General features: G+C 39.8%; 1 protein-coding gene across 1 annotated transcript in view; it reads right to left on the bottom strand.

Moving 5' to 3' along the window:
- NFKB1 (nuclear factor kappa B subunit 1) overlaps nucleotides 1–22479 on the bottom strand; it is a 100459-nt gene that overhangs the window by 69046 nt on the left and 8934 nt on the right. Inside the window, exons 2-4 of the mRNA XM_014575416.3 lie at nucleotides 12542–12666; nucleotides 10814–10898; nucleotides 1874–1914 (exon numbers count right to left, since the gene is read on the bottom strand). Of these exons, the coding sequence (XP_014430902.1) occupies nucleotides 1874–1914; nucleotides 10814–10898; nucleotides 12542–12583 (168 nt within the window). The 5' untranslated portion in view covers nucleotides 12584–12666. The remainder of the gene's footprint in view (nucleotides 1–1873; nucleotides 1915–10813; nucleotides 10899–12541; nucleotides 12667–22479) is intronic.

Raw genomic sequence — 22479 nt, 5'->3', positions numbered from 1 at the left:
CTCACATGCCCACAGAACAAACTGATACTCATGAAACACTCACAGGGTAAAATTCACTTCAACACATTAAAGCAGAGCAATTGGGCTTCCAGCTTGCCAGGCACCCAAGTGGCGGTTGGGGTTGTGGCGGTCAGGGATGAAATTCACTCCTGAACCCAGGGCTAGGGCCGCAAAGAAGCCACACCAAAGCTACTGCGGGCTGCCAGGGCCGCTGGATCTATGTTATTGCCTGTATGACCGTACCTACCCAGCCTTGCCCTGCCCCCCTTCACTGACCTATGTGTGACTGATGAGGAGACTATGTGCACAGTGCTCAGTCAATGGCTCACCTCTCACCACCGAAATACAAAACTTACAGTGGTTCACCTCGGGGCCTCTCTATGACGAGAGCCGTAGGCAGGGTGGCCATTTTACAGCCACTGTAAACTCACTGTTTGCATATGGTAAACTCAATCATGTATTTAAGGCACATCTTGGCAATTGGGACTGTTGAGAAGCAGCAGGGCACTAGGAGTGTAAGCGACGAGTCGAGTATTCAGCTGCCCAATAAACCTAGGCTTACCAGGTAGCTGAGTCAATACTCAACTAGTCGCTCCCTCCCCCACTCTTTGCTGCCTCTACAACAATTAAACTACACAGCCCAGCTCCTACTACATTTAAACTGCAGAGCTGCAGTGGGAGTAGCAAGCGTCTCTTACTCCTCCCCTCCCCCAATCAACTAATCGATTAGCTGATTATCTGCATTTTAACATCCTCAGCATGGACACTTCACTGAATGCATTGTGCATCCCCTTAGTGTGTCAGGCCAGCTTCAGGGATCCACCTTCCCTCATCTCCCTTTGGGCTGAGGTATGTCTCTAGACGGGCCTTGAGTGAGCAGTCATTGAACTTCCACATGCACGAATTGTACTGTGACAAGCCCATGGTGGGGGAGTCTTTGATCACTTCCATATCTTCACGTACCCACATAAGAGCATCACTACCTGGCCCTGTATGTGACTCTGTGGGAGGGGTAGGGAAAGGTTCTCCGTACTGTGTTGGCCAAAGGAGGAATCACCAGATGTAGGATTTTGTGCAAATGCTTAGAAGGGCTGAAGACACAATTCCAACAGTGAGGCTGGAATATCACTCTGCGCCTTTGCCTATGGTGGGAAGGTAGTTTCTATCCCAGCAACTCCCATGCACCTCACCTGCAGGAAGCCCAAGCAGTGCAGTCAGCTGAAAATCATACCGACAGAGGAGTGAAAAGTATTGTTCTTTGCTTGTACAAAAATTGCATCCCCCAAATTTTCTTCATTTATCTTTGTGGTATTCAGTGTTACCAAGAGTATGACAAAAAGAATCCTGCAGAACTATACAAATCATGAGTTTCTTGCAAGGGTTTTGAAAAGTGTGTGGAAAAGAGCCATTATATGTGTTTTTTTTCATTTTAGCAAGAAATATGAAAAAAAAAACCCTATAAATTTTCCATAAATATTTCATCGACTCATGTTCATTTCACACGCTGGGATATTATCCTATCATAATCCATTTTAATTTTCATCCTAGGTGGAAATGTTTTCTATTGTTAGTAAAATGCATTTAATTTAATCCTCAGATTTGTTTTTGTCCTGTGTCACTTTCAGAGAGATGACCAAAGATAACAACAGAATGAAACAGGAAATGACCTTGCTATAAAAGGATAAAAAAAAAAAAAAAAAAAAAAAAAAAAAACCAAACCCTGCTAATAATGCACCACACTTCCTATTAGTTCAAAATGCTTTATAATGAAATACATTATTCAGCATCTTTCCATCTTGGATTACAGCTGGACACTCACAATATGCTTACACATCCACCCAAAAGACTTTTCAAAATGCAGTATTCCTCTTACCTGTTTAGGCTGTTCTATGATCTGAAGATATGGTCCATCTGCTAAAAAAAACAACAAACATAACAATGCAACTCTGATTTATATCAGCATAACATAAAGAAGCCTGAGGGCTAAATTAGATCTTCTAAAAAGACACAGGAGTGACATTTTCAAATATGCCTAAGTTTTATACTGAAAAGTGACTTGGGGCACCATTAACTTTCAATGAGCTTTAGATGTTGTTAATACTAATGTCACTCAGGGACGTGAAAAAACACCTCACTGAACAACAAAAGCTTTAATGATGAAAAGAGCCAGTGTGGACAGTGCTTCATTGGCAGAAGTTGTGATCCCATCCACGAAACTATCAACCCTTGTTGAAGGTGGTTTTGTTTTGTTGCTGGCAATAAAGAGCCGCTACACAACACACCTTACAGCAGCACAGCTGCACCAATGTAAGTTGTACAGTGTAGACATAGCCTTAGGCTCTGAAGGGTGGGATTTGCAAAGAGACTATGACTGAGAGCTGGAACGTTTTAGCAACCTACCACCAAGTGGAATTCACAACCCTTAGCTAGCCATCCAGGTTCCATATACAATGCCTGGGGGCAGAATTAGGTGCCTAAAAAGAGATTCACAGAAGCCAGAAAGCTGGGCAGAAAGTTGCTCAAGTGGGCTAGTAGGAAATGTCAGAGAGCTGGGTGGCCAAAGCCCTGTCCCCCAAAGGAGTTAAAGGATTCTAACTCAGGACTGAAGAGTGACACCTCACTTGACTCAGGATTAACAGCTATGAACCCTCTCCTGGAATTAGACCCATATTTTAGGTCACATGTGTTTCCAGGAAAACGGAGGCGGTTGCTGGCAAACTCTAGCCTACAGTTAGAGCCTTAAATTAAATAAATTAATGGAGATTACCTATCTCCTAGAACCTTGAAAGGTCATTGAGTCCAGTCCCCTGCCTTCACAGCAGGACCAAGTACCATCCCTGACAATTTTTGCCCCAAATCCCTAAATAGCCTCTTTGAGGATTGAACTCACAACCCTGGGTTTAGCAGGCCAATGCTCAAACCACTGAGCTATCCCTCCCCTGCATTATGTGAGACCCACCATTCAATTCCCCCCTCGGCCTAGTGCGGAGCAAGGATTTGTTACTAGGTCACTCATACAAAACGAGGGCCCGAGCCACCAAGCTATGGGGCATGCTGTGGTGGGTCTTTCTCAACCTCGCCTATTGAAGCCATTCTGCTTGGTATGAAACAATTCAATACTCACTGCATCACAGTTAATGAAAGGTGGACTGACAGGGCACTCCCCTGGGAGATAGGAGACCCAAGTTCCTGTCTCTGCTCTAATGAGTATTTTTGCATTTAGTATTTCATACCTTGCCACCCTCTCCTTGGCCGTGTTTTCTGCCGAGCCTGATCCTGTACTCAAAAGCAGCATCCGAGCATGACCACCAGAATAGGTCTACAGACAAGATAAACTGGGAAACAACTAATTTATGAATCCCACTGGAGTGTGAATTAGTCACCAACATACTTGGTGGTGCCAGCAAATGGGTGGCTGTGCTCTTGTCCACTGCCAGAAATGGAAGCATGGTGGGGACTTTACCAATGGAAAAGATAGGTGTCTAGGGACTTTGGGTACCTAGAGCGCCAGGGGGAAAGTAACCCAGATTTTTGAGGATCTAAATTTTGGATTGAAGTTTATTAAAGTGGAATTAGGTCCTTAGGATTCCCCTCAAGAGTCCCAACTCACTCCTGAAAATGGGACTTAGGAGCCTAAATCATGTACACACTTTCAAAAATTTTACTCGTGCACCATCAGATATATGGGTCTGCTTCTCTAGTATCAATGTCAAGAATCCAACTGACTTAAAAGGCCCATAATCTGATGCTGTGGATAAAATCTATCCCTGCGCACTGAGCCAATACAAGGTCTATGCACCACTTAAGCCCTACTTAACCCAAGCCCTGTTTGGAGGACCTAAGTGATGCACAAGTTCATGCTATACTTCTGAAGAGAAGTCAATTTAACCTTAATAACCCTGATCAAAGCTCAATGAAAGCAATGGGAATCTTTCCACTGATTTCAATGGCCTTGGAGCAGGCCCTGAGTGAGAAATTCTCACTGAAGCCATTGCATGGCATTTGAGCACAGAATTCAGTGCAATAAGGGCTTAAATTGGAAGGAGGTAAGTTGAACAAACGAGGACCACTGCTTGCCATCTTGTTCAGATTCTCAGCTGTGAGAAGGGAAAGTTCAGCTCTTGGCCTTGAAGTTGGGAAGAGCATTTAAAAAAAAAAAGTAAACCAAGTGTTACTAATGCAGGGATGCTTTCAGGAGTTTATAGAAAAGCCTGAAAAAACCTTCTGAGAGGTATAAACTGCCCCTTCATCTTAATAGGGTGTTAACTCATATGACTGATAACATTTAAATGTTAATAATGTTAACAATCAGTGGTTTATCAAAGTCTGTAATAAAGGAATAATTTTAGGAAGATCTGCACAATCTAATATGAATTGCATATCATTTTGGTGCCACAAGTGGATACCATCACTTTCTTTCTACAGCCAAGAGAAAGACAGATCCAAAAAGGCTATCAGAACTCCCAGGACATCAGAACCTCACCAAAAGGAACCAAACCACAGTAATTTAGCAGAGTGTATGGGTATTTCCATACCCCACTGAGGAAATGACAAGATCGAGGAGCTCATCAGAGCAGCATGTCCATATGCTGAACAACTTCACAATCCACTAGCAGTAGCCTTTTGTTTCAACATGTCCAGTCGGGAGAGCTTAGAAGCATACCATTAATCTTTCTGCACCCTGACTGCTGAGCCTGATACTCACTGACGGTTTGAAATACTATAGGTTTGGTTATCTGTAGTAGCGTGATTGTGTTAGGTCTTAACCCAGGCACTGTGACCATTCCATTTTAATAAAATACTTTTTATTTCAATAAAAATATCACATAGAATCTTCTCAAAATAAAAAAGGAAATACTCTACCTTGCAGATCTATTAGGTACCCTCACTGCTTATCTGTCAAAATCAGTTGACTCGGTAGTTGTCTTCATGCCAAAGATACATTACAAAGATCAGCAATGACAATCTTGAATCTATAGCTCCCTTTACAAACAACTAACTATAAACATTAATGTTTAAGTTGGACAAAGTAACAAATAGGGACTTTGGGATTATATTCTTCCTATGTAATTAAATATTTTATTTGCATTCTAGAACACAAGTGAACATTCTGATTACTAAAGGTTTTAATAAATACAGAGTGATAGACTGTTTTACATATTCTCTTTCTCTGTAACATAGGGTCCCTTTTTAACTGTTATAATAGTAGTAGATGAAAATACTAAGAATGTGACTTTGGACGCTTGAAATGTTAAAACTGAGAGAAAGCAAAAAAGAAAAAAAAACTATCAGAAATGTAGAAAGGCTGGCATAATGGCTTGCTATAGCTTAGTCAGACTGTATGAGCCATAGCCTTGTTTAAACAAAGTAGACCTGGCATTGCACCTTCTTTCCACCAGTAAAATTTAGATTATTGAACCTGATTGACTGGGGAAAAAAAAAAAAAACCCCTGCAGAAATAAGTCATTCTGGCGTAGTGCTGTCATGTTTATTAAGAAATGTTATTTAAAAAAAAAAAGTCAGTTAATTAACTTCCCAACATTAATGCCCTAAGCATACTCAAAAAGATTCTATTCTATATGGGTTCTTAAAACACTCATCATGGTAGTGTCTGAGCTCTGTCCTGTGATACATCAAACAATGCATTTAATATTTGTCTTCTGCGGGTCATTCTCTCTCAAACTCTTGCCTGGGGAAAGAATGAGTGCAGAGTAGTGTTTTGTTTAGGGAAGTTGTTTTGGCTTGAGTTTTGATTATTTTAATGTATAGAAGAGGAGTCAGCAAATGTCAGCATATTGCTCATCAGGGTAATCCATTGATAGGCTACAAGACAGTTTGTTTATGTTGCGCGTCCGTAGGCCCAGCCTTCCCACAGCTCTCCATGGCTGTGATTCAGCGTTCCTGGCCAATGGGAGCTGCAAGAAGCAGCAATCAGCATGCTCCTTGAGCTGAAGACATTACAAGTCTCCATCACATGTGAGAGATTTTTTCCACAATTTGGTACAAGCTTTCAAGAAAGCGCCATCTCCTGCACATTTCATTCAAACAAATGAATAATTTATAAATGTTAATCGGCCATAAAACTTCATAGCACCAAACATGACACTAAATGTCTTCACTTCATTTGCACTCCTACATTTTCAAAATGCATAATGTATAATTAGCATATGTTACCCAGAATTCTATGCTGTATGGATTAAATTCATCCCTGTGTACCACTTAAATGGTACTTTAGCCCCACTGTGAGGACTGAAGTGTGCATGGGCATTATCCCTCTGCACAGGAATGAATTTCACTCCCACAAAAGGCCAAGTTCTACCATCACAATTCCTCATGATTTGCCTGACACTCCTAGTGCAAACAGCAGGGCGTTGTATTTGATATTTACAGCCATCTAATAGGAATACTTTTTGCAGCAGATCAGCAACATTTTGATTTTCAGCCTAGCTATTTACCTAGCTTCCTTTTCCTTCCTCTCACCTCCCTCAATTCAGATTAACTGCTATCCCACTACTTGCCCTTCGGTCTGAGTCACAGGCCTACTTCCTTCATCTCCTTCAACTGCTGTGTTTCTTCACTCCCCTTCCTTCCTCTCATGCTTGAGTCACAGATCTAATGGTTTTTACTACCTCTCAGGGCTACATCCCTCTTTTTTTTACTCTCTCAGAAACTGCTCTAGCACATACATTCTGGGGGAGAACACATCTTCAGGACAGGGCCACTGCCCTACCAAAGAAATGCCAAGAAGCATGGGGTTTCTGAGATTGGTGGGTTTCCCTGAGGCATGGACCAGACAAGTCTGGCAGAGTTGCAGGACTGGTGGATTTTTCTAGGCAATCGCCTGGCTAGTTAATGCCTGAATCAATTAATTTTAAATCCTTGGATCATGCCTGGCTAGTGGATGGTTACCAGGAGGCTATATTAAACCCATCCTTTGGATATCACATGCTGCTAGGTTGTTTGGACCTGGGTAGTGACTGATCACTTTCCCTTGTTCTAGGTCACTCGTGTGTACTACCAGGTGAACACATCTGGTCTGACACCTCATTGGCAGTGGAACCCCATCGAACAGCTGCCCACACCTGGGAGTCAGCATCTTAACCCTCCTGATCCATCCTGTAGCTTATAAATGTTCTTCCCAGAGTTGTAACCTTGTAGGCACTTTTGATGTATAGTTTCTCTCCTCAGGGACACATGACAGTTAAAGCCAAGGAACTTTTTAAACACACATACACACACACACTCTCATAGGCAGCACAAGAGTTATAGATTTAGGTTAGATAACAAAACCTACACGCAATCCTTCTCCCTCTCAGAGTTCTCCTCACTTCTGAGATGCTTTTGGGGTTTTGGCTATTGTGTTGGGAGAAGGCAAGCCTGTCCTGCCCCTCTCCTCCAGCCAGTCTTCTCTCTCTAGTGGTGATATCAGTCCCTTGTTTAGAGAGCATGTTCCTTTTCTCCTTCTGCCCTCCTACTGAATGAACACCCCCCACCGACACCTCCACACACCCCTACTCAACTGTTGAGAGCTTCAGATTAGCAGGCGTGGTCTGTCTTCTGCTGTACAATGGAAGCTTTAATTTACACTGGAGATGATGGTCTTAAATAGAGGTCATAAAATCACCTCTTCCCCTTAGCTGATGCAGACATGCTCCCCAAACTGTCACTCGGCTGCACACGTTTTTTTGCCTATGTGCTGTGGGAAAGATTGTGAATGGTCCCTAACCTGCTTTCACAGTTAGGAGGAGACAGTCGAGAACCAGCAAAAACTGCAGCCCCTGCACCCTGAGTGTAAATTACCCAAAAGGGCTCTGCCCCTCCACTCCATATTTACAACCAAACACACAGCTACTTGTCAGAAAGTCCCTCCACTCCCTAGTTTTTTATTCATTGTTTAAAGGACACTCAAATGGCACCACAATCCATGGTTATGCATTAAGCCTGCTCCTTGTCAAATCAGTAACTCAGCCATTGTCCATGGGTGGCTGAAAGATTTTTAGGTGCTGAGGCTGCATCATCACTGGCAGATATTAGCTGCCTTGATTCTTCAATACCTTTACTGGGTAGATCACTTCATGAGTGATAAATTCTTTCTTCGACACCTCCCACCTCAATTTCTCCCTACTCAGGCCTGTGGAGGATCACTTTCTTAGATGGATTGACTGACACAGACGCATAAACAAAAATAGGAAGGGATTTCCCAAAGCACTCTGTGTTGACTTAACTTTGCCCTGATGGAATTTAAATTGTAAAATACCCCAGAGATTTCAATCAGAACTGAACTGAACCAAGGATGAGCACTTTTGAAAATCCACTACAGAAGAGCAAGTAATCTCGACTGATTAGAGAAGAGTATTAATTCCTGTTTTCAATAGTTAAAATACAATCCTCATCTCACCATATTGTATTAAAATGTGGCTAAAAAAGTAGATTCATAATAATGAGAACACCACAATTCAAAGGAACAGATGGAAACTAATGCGCCATGGTTTTCTATGGTAGCATTACTCAATTACTTGTTATGGTGACATTTTTCAACTTGAATGACTATGACAAAATCAGTGCAAGATAGGGGTGATTGGCACTTCTGAAATTAATTATAATGTTTTCTTGTGATAAATACTCAAGCAGTTCCCTATCATACCCAGACAAACTTGTCATTAATCTTGTAGAAACGGACAGCGCAAAGAAAAGTACTGAAAGAGGAGAAGGCAGTCACGAAATAAACATGTTAGCAGTTATTAGAGGATGAACTGTTGTTTTATCATGTGTTAGCTTGTCTAGATGAACCCTAGTATCCCCCTTATGGTTTTAAAAACATCCTTGTCTAGTAGAGACAGGGCACAAATGTCTGAAAAATCAATTTTCTGTGTCTGAAATAATTGTGTTAACTCATCTGTATGGAGTGAAGTTGGGTACTCCCATAAACTAAAAATTAGTAAGAAGTGTATCACTACAGAAAGACTCAGAGACATATGCAAGACTGATAATGCCATACATAGGACCTGCTACTCAGAGCCGTATCAAACTAGTAACCAGATGCTGCCCACTGAGACTTAGGCAAAAACTGTTTATTGAATGTTTGCAAGTTAAGAGATTTGCTGCCCAGAGAAATAATTTTTCTTGAAGCAATGTCATTTGCACTGTTAGCAATTCCTGACTCTGTTGTACTCATACTCATCCTAAGAAGAAGTAGAGTGATTTACAATAGATCATACTAAACCAATAACAAATTCCTAACCTCTGTGGTATTCTCAAAAATATGTATATATTATTCTTTTAGACAAACATTTACCTCTGTGCAGAAAAGCACAACTTAAGCCCTTAAAATTGAGTTTTAATGGGATTTACACAACCGTCTGCACAAGGATGTATTTTATCGTTATGTCCTTTATTTCTGTCAAATTTGTAAATGAATCCAACAAACTGCACTTTTGTTTCTGTGTTACAAAGCAACCTGCAATGTGAAAAGTACCAGATATGTCTTGACAGAATGTGAATGGAAATGGATCATCAGAACATGATGACGGCACATATGCTGCAATGGAGATCAGCAGCAAAGATATTTACTGGTCAAGGATTCAGAGTTCTTTTCTCCTCCAAATCTTTTAATCCAATACACTGCACAGGGGATACTCAGGACTTCTACTTTCAAATTAAAAGTAATATTGACAAATGACATTTAAAAAAACCTCCAACAACAAATTACTAGGTAGTATTAATCACTACATGTTTATTCTTCTCCTCCTCTCTGCCAAGAAATTTCAACACTCTTAAATCAATCCCCCACAAGGGATAATTGAACTGCATACTGACGCAAAATAATCTTTCTTTTTCTGCACAGATTGGGGGGAGGGAGCATATGTGTGCGTGTTTTAGAATATGACCCTATTCTCAATATTGTGTCAACATTCAGGAAACTGTGAGGTGCTTTTAATATCAACCTAACACTTTACAGGAAATACAGAAGTCACTGAGAAGGAAAACAGATTCATATGATACAGGAAGCTAAATACACTTTAGATTTCATTAGTAAGAAACGTATACCCTTAAAAAAAATGCTACAAGAAAAACATAGCACAAGATAACATGCAAATAATGTATCTGTTACACGGTGCAGGCAATTCAACAACTGGAGGCATCTAAAAAGTGCTGCTGTCGCTTTAAAATTCAATATATCATTTACTGATTATGGTCAATCAGAACATTTAACTGGCTGAAACATTCAGTTTCTATTTTAGGCTTAGATCTATCCTGAGTAGTTGAACTTCTGATTCTTCTCATAAGTGAGGTTGGGGGAATTCTTAAAAGCAGTGGTGGGCAACCTTCGGCCTATGGGTCACACATGGCTTGTTGGGGTAAGCTGCTGTGGGGGCTGCCAGACAGGTTGTTTACCTTGCATCTGCAGGTCTGACTGCCTGCAGCTCTCATTGGCTGTGATGCACTGTTTTTTGCCAACGGGAGCTGCAGGAAGTAGCACAGGCTGCAGAGATTTGTTGGCAGCCGCTTCCTGCCCCTGACCAGGAATGGCAAATCACGGCAAATGGAAGCTGCTGGCAGCAGTACCTGAGGACGCAACATAAACAACCTGTCTGGTGGGCCCCCAGCAGCCTACCCTGACGAGCAGCGTGTGGCCTGCATGCTGCAGGTTGCCCACCACTGCGTAAAAGTGTTAACTTCAAGGAGTTTCATGACACAGAATAATATATATAAACAAACTATCCTCTGTGAAAGAACACTTCTCCGCCCCTTCTTCTGTCCCTCTCTCTCTCACACACACAAATCACCTTGACCAAATAGCAGTGGCTCTTACCTGTTCGTAGTGCTAAATCTGAGGTAATGTAACCCGTATTATTAAATAGTGCATTCACTCCCATGAACTGATCCATTGCAAACATCTGTATTGAAACAGAGTTCATGATTATTAATACACGAAAATACTTTTACACCCCTACAGTATCTTTCAACTGAGGATTTCAAAGCCCTTTGCAAATATTAATTAGGACCCCCAATATACCTCTGAGGTAGGTATGCATTCTTATTTCTGTTTCACAGGTAGGATAAACCAAATCTCAGAGAATGTAAAGACCCGTTCATGCTAATACACTTTGATACATCTTGTAAAGGTGCGATTCCACTGATGCTAACTCCAGTGGATTTGGTAGACAGGGCTCAGCACTTTGACCAGTGCAAACTGCAGCTCCGAGGCAAGGGATTGCTAAGCAGTGGATGCACCGCAGGCCAAATATTCAAAAGTGCTTGGAAAATGAACTCTTGAAAATCTGGCCCCTATAGTGGCCACTGAGTCCTTGAAAATCTAGCCTACAGTGACTTGCCGAAGGCCTTACTGAGGATCAAAGTAGCAGCTTCCATGGGCTCAACTTAAAAAATCCTCAATTCATAATTTAAAAAAAAAAACACACACACAGTTAACAACCAACTCTCTGATCTACTGTAAATAGTAATGCACCTAAATTAATCATTTTTTCAAATAGAAGGATAAGCACAAAACAAAAAAAGTATCTGGAAATAAAAATGTGGAAACATAACCTCCTCAGAAAACTAGAAATTTGCTTCAGAAAGCATTTAATATGACAGAAAAGAGATCCTGGACTGGATGATGTGGTACTGGTTATATGCTTGGCAAGCCTAATGTTTAATCGGTTAACTTATTAACTGGGATATTACATCCCTAACACTTAAATCCCTGAAGTCAGGTGAATACGTAAGATTATGAACTTTTATTTTTTTAAAATATGTTTCTAGATGTCACAGCTAAGGAGAAAATCTTAAAAATGTAACCTCAGACTAGACACCCCTGAAAGTTCCAAAACTAGAAGGCAAATAAAAAGAACAAATGTAATTGTTAAATGTCATTATTTTTAAGTCAATCTCATGATTTTTGAAAGTTTGGTACTGGCAATACTGTATTCTGGCACTGGGCAAAGCAAGAGCCAAATGTAATCCACTTAGCATATACTTAACGCTTAGCATATTAAGCGTTAAGAGGTTAACATAATTTTAATTGCAGCCTTTGAATCAAGCACAGTTCTCACCACCTGAATTAATTATAAACATAGTGACCTAACATTATTTTGGATCAGTGAAGAGTTTGGGAGTTCTGGAGTCTCACCAAAATGGTTGTGAATGAAGGAACACTATGGTTGATATTACATTAGATAAGCACACAAAGGAGCATTCATATATCTATATATATGATCTTATCTTAATTCAGTCATGGCTATCACTGAATTAATTTCAGTGTAAGTTTGGATCACGCAGCTGGGAAATAAAAATAAATGTAGGAAATTCTCTTAAAGTCACATTTACATCATTCAGGAAACATCAAGGAGTGGGTCCCATAGTGGGAGAAATTTACAGACAGATTTGTTCTGGTATTTTTCCTTTTGATTTTGTCAGACCATAGAAAGTTTAGGTGCAATAGGAATGGGCACACAACAAATAGCTAGGATAGCTATACAAAAGAAACTCACATGCTTTTGGCAACCTGAGAAGACATCAACTGTGCATTAGAACTTACCTGATGATCCGATACTCCCATATAGGTATCATCTTCTGCCATTTTAAGAGCTGAAATGATGGAAGCACGATGAGGACGACTGTTCACTGACTGAGGTATATTTTTCCAGTATTCAATAATAATACCTGTATCAAAATAACATTAGTTTGCTTTCCAATGAAAAATAATATGCATTCATTGTTAAAGCTCTGACAACTCATCTCTGAATGATCCTATTGTAACAGTAATATCACCAGTCCAGATATCCCTCCTAGGCTACGTCTAGACTGCAAGCCTCTTTCGAAAAAGAGCGTCTAGACTGCAAGCGGTACTTTCGAAAAAGCAAGCCGCTTTTTCGAAAGAGAGCACCCAGGCAGTCTGGATGCTCTCTTTCGAAAAACCCGTTAGCATTCAAGAACGCCTTTTTTTGAAAGAACACTTTCGAAAAAAGGCGTTCTTCCTCGTAAAATGAGGTTTTCCACCATCGAAAGAAAAGCCACGTTCTTTCGATTTAAGAAAAACAACTCAAGTATGAATAGAAAAACTGATTAAAATCAGCAAGATAAATCAAAGCTTTCTGCTTGGTAATTTAAATAATTTTATCCTGTTTTGTTTGGTGAATATTCTGGGTTTTAGGCAGTTTAAGCAAAATTTTTAGCATTAGCACTTTATTATTAATATATTAGCATATTTTAAAAATAATAAAATATATTGGGTATCTACAGAACCTATTTTCCAAATATCTCAAACTTTTTCAAACATTTCAACATTTTTTACAAATGTTCATCAATTAAGTCTCTCAGAAATTTTGCACAGAGAAGGTACATTGCACATTTTCAAAAAGTGCTGACTAAGTTTGGATGCATTTGATTCTGGATGTCCAATGTGAGATATCTATGGCCTGCCTCTACTTGTGCTGAGTACCTACAGCTGCAAGTATAGCCAGTAAGAGCTACCCATGCTCAGTGCCTGTAACAATTAACCTCCCAGGTGTCTTAATGTGAGTGCTTCCAAAGACAGGTGTCCAAAATTGGTTGACTCTTTGGAAATTTGGGCCTAAGTAGCTTTTGCAAGGCCACAGAACAAATCACTGGCAAAGTTAGGAAATAATCCAAATCCTGGCTCCTAATTCTCTAGTCTAATTGTAACAAAAGACTGGATTTTTAATTTTAACTTTGTTAAATGTAGTTAAATTTCCTTTATAATGTTAAAATATTTTTTGAAAATACCCTCTCAGGGAATTGTATGAGTAGACAGTATAATGTAGCTAATGAAATGTATTACTCCAGAAGAGTTGTTTGACTGTAACATGCAAACACATGTTGTAAGAAAAGGGCAAAAACTTTACAAAGGCAGGCAGGATTCAGTGGCTCTCTCATCTTTCATCATCAAGATTAACAACAATATTTTCCAGTGAGCTAAAAACCAATTATGAAAATTTATTGTCATGCAACAATGTGGGATGATTAAGAATCTGTAAGGAAAAATGAGTCACAGAGTGACCTTTATATGACTAGAGAGGTAGACATTGAAAAAAAATTGGAGCATCCATTTACTTTTTGGGGGCAGAAACTAACTTTGGTGTATTGACAGGATCCAAAGGAGATGTGGTACCGCCCTCCAGCACCTTTGGAAACAGGTGAGAAAATTGAAAAGGGAAAAACAGAAGACTTTTTTGGGAAAAAGGAGGGTAAAAAAATCTCAGCCCAGCAAGTACAAACTTGCTTTCCCCCAATTTCAACTTTGAAGAGATTTTTTTGAAAGTGGGAGTGTAGCTGATGTCTAGTTGCAGTATTGGTCATACTCAAATAACTGGAAATGGTATTCAGCCACAGATGAATGGTGGATACAATAATAAATTGTATTCGATCAATTATTGCAGTCAGTAAGAAAAGCACCATTAGTGAACTTCATCATCTTACAAAACTCAGTAAACCACTATTATTTTTCCTATTGTGTTTTATAACTTGCTATTGTCAATGCTGGAATGCTAACCTCCCTCTTTATTGATGTGTTTGCTTGCCAAATGTCTCCTGTTGGACTCATCGCTAATCCTAAACATGTATGCAGAAACAGTGGAAAGAAATGCAGTGCTTCCTTCTAACTAGGACTTAACTAGTTGACGGAGTCCATTGCTGCTGGAGGATGATTGACCTATGATTTATTCATGGGTATTTTTAGCAAAAATTCACAGACTTGCCATGACTTATACTCCTAATTAAATCTTGGAGGGGGCAGGGGTACTGCTGTGCAGGCCACCCGGGAGGCTGCTGCTGGGAGGGAGATGAGGAAGCACTAGTGGGAGAATACCACAGGGGGGCTGCTGTTGGGGGTGGGAAGGGACAGGTCCAGCAGTACCACTTGCTGTGGGCCACCCAAGCAATAGCTGGTGCATCTGGCTATGTGTCTACCTGAGCATCTGGCTGCAGAGCTGCTCCAGCAATAGCTAATGTAGCTGTTTCTGGGGCTACCCGAGCATCTGGCACCCAAGTCTTAAGATCAGGCACTACACTGGCTGCTGCAGAAGTCATGGAGGTTGCAGAAAGTCACAAAATCCATGACCTCCGTGACAAACATGGAGCCCTAGTTATGATGCATAAGCTCTAAGAATTTATAACCTGCAGATTTGATTATACCATCATTCACTACCTGCGGCTGACAAAGGGCAAATGAATGCTTCAGCTGGTTCAACACAAAGCATATCCTCTCTGTCATCAACAGAAGCAGGTCTAGTAAAAGAAATTACCTAACTCACAGTCTCACAGAAGGACTTTATCGGGGAAATGAGGTTATTTTGTATTTCTTTTTCTAATTCATGGTAATATGTATGGCATGTAGAATCTATATTTAGAACTTTTAACACACATGACTCATAAAACAAAAGCAGGAGCAAAACACTGTATTTTTCACATATCCACCATTTATTGTGTTTTGCTATTAAAAATTAAAAGCTGTCCTTAAATGATGTACTACATAGCTTTATCATTAGAATTAAGAGTAGCTATTTGGATCCTGACATGATGCCAGGAAGGCAATTGCAAAAAGTACAGATTTTGCCTAACAAGAACATATACACTGTGGCTCTATATATGCAGACATCATGGTCATAAGCAGGCATCAAACACAAGTTCTTTGGCACCAAAAACACAGGTGCCTCTTACTCATGGTTTTTGTACTCATCTCTTTCACACACACATATACAGTGTGTTAGATACACAACCTGTCTTTGGCATGCAAACATGCAGCTTTATGTATGTAACTATATTGGGTGCTTTCTCAGGGACTAGATAAAAATTCACTCCCCAGAAGTCTAAAAGAATCCCCTCCCAATGACTATTATACTCAATTTTAAACTAAAAGCATTTAATCCATCTTCAAAGAAAAGTAAAGTAAAAAAATACCCTCTGAATATTTTCCCAACATACAAGATGTTTTGCTGTCATAATAAATTCTAACCCTTCTCGTAGGCTTTCTATATATTCAAAAAACTGGAGTAAAGCCATGAAATGTCAACAACACAAAAATGGGAGACTTTGAGAACAGCTCCTTCCCATGAATTCCTACACTGCCCTCCTTACTGTAGTATCTGAGCATTTTACATGTGCATATTAAGTGACACAATTAGCATGTGTCATATGTGATTCATTCATTCTCTCAGCTTCTCCCCAGACAGAAAACTATATGCTCAGGATAGTGTTTTTGTTTAGGGAATTTGTTTGCAAATGTATTCATAGTTACGTTTTTATATTAGAGAAACCCAGAAACAGACCTGTGCCTTGCACTCAGTGTGGAAGATGGTGAATTTTGTTTCACAGCGTGTGACTAACCCCAAGAAAGCTCTGCCTACTGCACACAGATGAGCCTTAACTTTGTGATAGAAAATTCTAATATGATTGGAATTTTCTCCTGGAGGAAAATTTTCTCTTTGAGGAGAGTTGTTAACCACAGTCCTCATCCTGGAGCTCCAGGTGATCTTTTGGGTATCCTGACTTCAGGCCACTGGGTGCCCTGAGGATAAAAATTGAGACCCTGAACTTGACAATATTCTACAAGAAGCCAGTATAGAGAGCAGATGAATAGGTTTGATGTGAAAGGGAGAGGTCTAGTGAAAGAGAAAAACGGCACAATTTAAATTATTGCAATTTGGGGAGACTGATTTCTGAATTATTCCCAAATATGGGGCTGGAATTCTGGACTCACAGAGTTTTCCTCAGTATGGATTAAAAACTTTCAGGGAAGTTCACAGCAAAGAGTCATGTATGGCTTTGTTAGTGTTAAATAATAAAATAACAAACACCAGTTCCTACAATATACACTGAAGCTAATGGGAGCACATGGATCTAACTGAGGGTGGAGTATGGAATATAACATCAACTATTACTTGGTGTGAAGGCTTGTAACTATTGCTTGAGTAGGAGCCAGTAAATATAACCAGAACCCGAGGAACATTGCTGTAGCTCATTTAGGGTATGTCTACACAACAGTGTTATTTCAGAATAACTGATGTTATTTCAAAATAACGAAGTGCATTTCTATACAACTAGTTATTTCGAAATAATGTCGAGCTTCCTACTCTGACTCCTGTAGATTTCATTTCACAAAGAGTTAGGGAAGTCTAAGGAAGAGTGTTCTTTCTTCGACTTCCTGCTGCGTAGACAGCGCCAAAAGCCAAATTAAGCTATTTCAACTTCAGCTACGCAATTGCAGTGTAGACATGCCACCCTTACTGTGCTTTGAATATCTTTAAATATTTGATGACTGTATGTGACATGATGTAGTCTTTTAAAAAAGAAGACAAGACATGCCTTTCCAAAACAAAGCCAGCAAATGCTTTCACTATTTTCATTGTGCCTTTTAATTTCTTGATGGACAATTTCTCCCTGCTACTGCTGCTGGCACTCATTAATAGGTTTAGATTTTAAAAGAAGAGCAAAGACATTTTGCTTTTCCAAATTAGTAGCCACACTAGCATACACAACGGAGCCTAACCAGAGTTGGATTTTTGGTAAAAGTGTTCATCCTTTTGAGAACAATGACGACTTAATAATGACTTTAGTTTGGGTTGAATCAAGCTTGATTATGCTGATGCAAATGCAGTCATTTCAGCAAACATTTACAAATGCCTTCTCCTCAAGCAGCTACTGGGGCTTTTCGAAATTCTCCCCCTTTTTTTAAACTTCATGTTTACTTTATTAGCTTTGGTTGCATGACAATGGTATTTGTGGAAACATATATATGGCAAACATACACTAATGAACTAGGAAATCTATCATTCCTCCAAACAGGAAGTAAAAATAGGACCAAAAAAAATAAGTTTCACCCAAAAGTTATTTATAAAAGTGAAAACAAAAAATAATTTGAGTGGTATTTTGAGAGAATTACCTATTCATGTTTTGAAATGTAGTCATGAGTAAGACTCATACTTCAATGGGGCCTGAAATCACAGGAAAAAACCCATAAAACATATGCTTCTTGTACCCCACCCTGCAAGAAGAGACATGGTTGAAAGGTCTCTGCTATTAGTCTATGCCAGCGGTTTTCAAACTTCACTCCACTGTGACCCCTTCTAAAAACAAAATGGGGATCTAAAATCCGGATTAATTAGCTAACCAGTTAAATGTTAACTTACCATTTAACCAGTTAACCAACTAAGTGGGATCCCAGGGTTGGGGACTGCTCCAGCCCAGCTAGAGCAGCCCGTAGCTCCTGACCCAGCCCCCAGCCACACGTAACAGATTCACAACCCTCCAAAAATTACTATGCAATTCCAAGGCGGGGGAACCAAAGCCTGAGACCACAGTACAAGCCCCACCATCCCAGGTATATGTGTATGTGTATGTGTATGTGTGTGTGTGGGGGGGGGGGGGGACAGAAGCCCAAGGAATTCAGCCCCTGGAAGGGGGCCTGTAACCTGAGCTCTACTGCCTGGGGCTGAAACTGGTGCCACTTTGTCATTCACTCCAAGCCCCAGAAAGTCTAACGCCAGCCCCAGCAATCCCATTAAAATAGAGTCATGACCCACTCTGAGGTCCCAATCCACAGTCTGAGAACCCACGGTCTATGAAGTTTGAGTACAAATGGCATAAATGTTCTTGAGAGCTCAGTTTTGACAGATCAAGGAAAAACAGTGTCAATAATATATCTGAAGCAAAATGCAGGACTATGTAGCACTTTAAAGACTAACAAGATGGTTTATTAGATGATGAGCTTTCGTGGGCCAGACCCACTTCCTCAGATCAAAAGTCTTTAAAGTGCTACATAGTCCTGCATTTTGCTTCAGCTACACCAGACTAACACGGCTACATTTCTATTAATAATATCTCTGTAACACCTCTTAGCATAGGCATCAATTTCCCCTCTAGTTTGGGGGTGGGAGTGCTTGACATTCTCCCCGCTCCACCTGAAACTCCTTCCTCACTCCACCTCTTTCCCCATCCCTGACCCTGCTGCCATCCCACCCCTTCCCCCAAGCCCTTGCCCTCAGCCCCATCTCTTCCTGCCCTCACCCTGCCTCCTTCCCCAAGTACACCACATCTCCACTCCTGCCCCTCTCTCCCTGAGCTTCTTGTATGACTCGAATCAGCTGTCTGAAGTGCTCAGGAAATGAAGAGGGGATGGGGAAGGAGTAAGTCACTGGGGCTGCCAGTGTGCGAGTCGCAGCAGGAGATGGTGGGGGGAGAGAGGTAGCTTGGCTCCAGTAGGTGCTCTGCACCCACTAATTTTTCCCCATAGGGGCTCCAGTCCTGAAGCATTCCTGGAGTCAGTGCCTATGCCTCATAGGGCTTTTACCTATAAAGCCTAGTTATGTGAAGAGTGATAACTGGCAAAAACATTTTAAGCAGCTACCGAGCTCTCTTAAAATTTCTCTGCCAGCTTATCTACATGAAAGCGCAAACAGTCAATTGCAAGCTAATATGGTGCTGATAGACTCTTCAGAGAACATACGTACCAGCCCTCCTTGGTTAGGAGAGTTTATTCCTATTTTATTTTAGAAAACCATTTTGCCCACTCTTACATCAGGATATTTACATCCAGTATGTCCTATAGCATTTAAAAGAGATTAAAATGACAGCGCGCTCTAGAAATTAAGTAAAATTCTACAGACGTTACTCTGAGAATTTATGTAACTGAATGGAGGTCTCCTCCTTCATATTTTAAATGATAATAATATCCCCACAACAGACTTATTCAGACAATTTATTAAATGTTCTATATAAAGGTTATCTACCTCTATTAAATTAACCAAATCTTTTACAAAACAGCTTGTTTTTCTCTCCTGTTATTGGTGATAACAACACCCTCTTCTTTCAGAAAGGGGAATCTGGAAAATAAATACAGCCAAATGACAAAATAAAATGACTCCCACCCTCAAGTGGCTGGAAATCCTGAAAGAACAGCTGCCAGTTTTGTAGCAGGGATACTCACATGAATGTGTGTCAATTCTATTTCCTGTTCAAATTGGTTTGCCTTCCCTAGTATTTACATATAAAAAAGAGGTTTTTCCAAATAAAAATGTTTAACTCAACAGCAGCTGCAGATAATCTGTGATCTCTAATACTGTTAGCAGGTGTCTCGTGTTTATTCAAAATAAGGGAAAAACAGGGAATGGGAAGGCGATGTCATATTTCACAGGAGCGACACCAGAAATATGTATAATTTTGTACTACATCACAACTATAAAATACTTCAGGCTTTAAGCTGGCTCATAGATGACCATGGTTTTGTAGATATGCCCACTGTTGCTGAATGCTTAGAGATTCTAGCAGTGAACTCCGCAGGTAAAAATGATAATTTTTGTACAATATAATCACACAGTACTTCATCCTAGCACAGGCAGAGCTCCAGGCAGTCACTGGCATTTGAAAGACCATGTTGTCTAAACCTGTTCAAAGCAAGTATATGCCAAAAGAGATATAATTGCTGGCAGCTATCTGTGTCTTGCACGTCTGTCATTGCTACTACAGACAGAGCTGCACCAGTGGGAAATTATTCAGGAGAAAAAAGTCTATTGCAGAAAAGGTTAAACCATGGCAGTAATTTTGTTTCCACAGGTATCTTATGCGCCTAGGTAAAAGATCATTAAGTTAAAATATTGTTCTGAGGAATGGCTTTAGAAATACTTAGAATGTGAAAGTTGCATGAGCAATCACCAGTTTGGCATACATAATTACACATTTTATATGTACAATTGCCTGCTACGAGAAACCCTAAATTACTATAACTGAAAGCATTGAGATGCAAAATTATTTTCATCAATTTTTACATTTGTTTGCTCTTAACAGAATTTTATATATTTCATATATTTCATAGTTATATTTTATATAGTTAATTTCACTGTCACAGTTATTATATGTCCGGATCTTTGATCTAGCAAAAGGGGAAAGAACATTTTAAAAGCCATGGAAGATGTTTGTAAAAAAAATCACAAAAATTGATGGTGCTTTCTGAGGCAGCTGAAACATTTGAAACTACTTTTAACAAATTACAGAAAGTGATTAAATCTCAAATTGACATCATCCTTTTAATCTCTTAGAAGACCCTTCACTTTTTTACGTATTTCTTTTTCCTCTTCTGAGACTTCAATACTGGGTTTGTTTGAGATTTTCTGAAAGAGTTTGATATTGAATACAGGTGATTTTGAAAGAATATACATTAAAATAGTTTCTTATTACAGTATTGCAGATTCATTCATTTAAAGAAGTGCGTTTTGCCCATGAAAGCTCATGATACCTTCTACATTTATTGTTAGTCTCTAAGGTGCTACAAGACTATTCACTGTTTTTTAAGTTTTTCCAGTTACAGATTAACATGGCTACCCCTCTGAAAGTATTGCAGAGAAGAAACTTTCCCCAGTGCTGCTAAGAAGATTCAGAATTTCAATTGCTACATTTTGGCAGCCACTTACAGCAACCCAGAATGATAATACTGCACATTGGTTTTTCTACTAACACAATCTTAGGGTACGTCTAGACTACAGGGTTTTGTCGACAGATACTGTTGACAAAGCTTTTGTCGACAAAGAGCGTCTACACTAAATTCAGTTCTGTCGACAAAGCAAGCTGCTTTGTCGACATGGCGGTGTAGACGCAAGGACAGTTTACATGCAATAACGCTTTCTGTCGACAGAACTCTGTCGACAGAAGGCATTATGCCTCGTGAAATAAGGTTTACCAGCATCGACAAAACTGCTGAGTTTTGTCGACGTTACGTCGACAGAACTCAGCGGTAATGTAGACGCAGGTATAGTTTTGTCGACAAAAGTCCACTTTTGTCCACAAAACCCTGTAGTCTAGACACACCCTAAGATATTTGCTCCGTCTATTTATGGTTTTCTCTTTGACAAATGGAAATGAGTTTTCCTCTTGACTTGGGATCTTAGATAATATCTTAGTTAAGAAAGGATGCATTGGCAGCCAACAGAATCTGCATAGAATCATAACCTACAGAAAATCTGTAATTGCTTATGTCAATAAAATGATTAATGGCTTCCAACAGAAGTTGCTGGATGATGAGCACTTTTTAAAATATGGACATTTCATATCATATTTTAAGTGGAAGCTGAATTCTTATGAAAACACAGACACTTATTTAAAAATCTACACAGGAACTATTGAGTGCTGACTGAGCTCTTCTGAAAATATGGTCATAGATTTCCTTTAAGAAACAATTACTTTATTGAGCTAAACTTTTAATAGTATGGGGAAGTTTATCAGACAAACAGTAAGAGTATTGTGGGAATGGCTGTCTTACTCGTATAATTAATCTACATACATTATAACCAAATACTTTGCTTCTTTCAAGGTTAAGCCGAGTTGGGAATAATCTTCATAAAAAGTTGCAAACTGTGCTCCTCCTTTGAGCCTAATACAATTTATTGCCTCAGTATTGTGCTACTGATGCCAATAGTTTGAGATAAAATTTGTAAATAATAACTGGCACTAAATGCAACGTGAAAATCA

Source organism: Pelodiscus sinensis, chromosome 5, assembly GCF_049634645.1.
Source record: "Pelodiscus sinensis isolate JC-2024 chromosome 5, ASM4963464v1, whole genome shotgun sequence".
Classification (NCBI taxonomy): domain Eukaryota; kingdom Metazoa; phylum Chordata; order Testudines; family Trionychidae; genus Pelodiscus; species Pelodiscus sinensis.
Note: the sequence above shows the minus strand (reverse complement) of the source record. Positions and strands in the feature narration are given on the sequence as shown.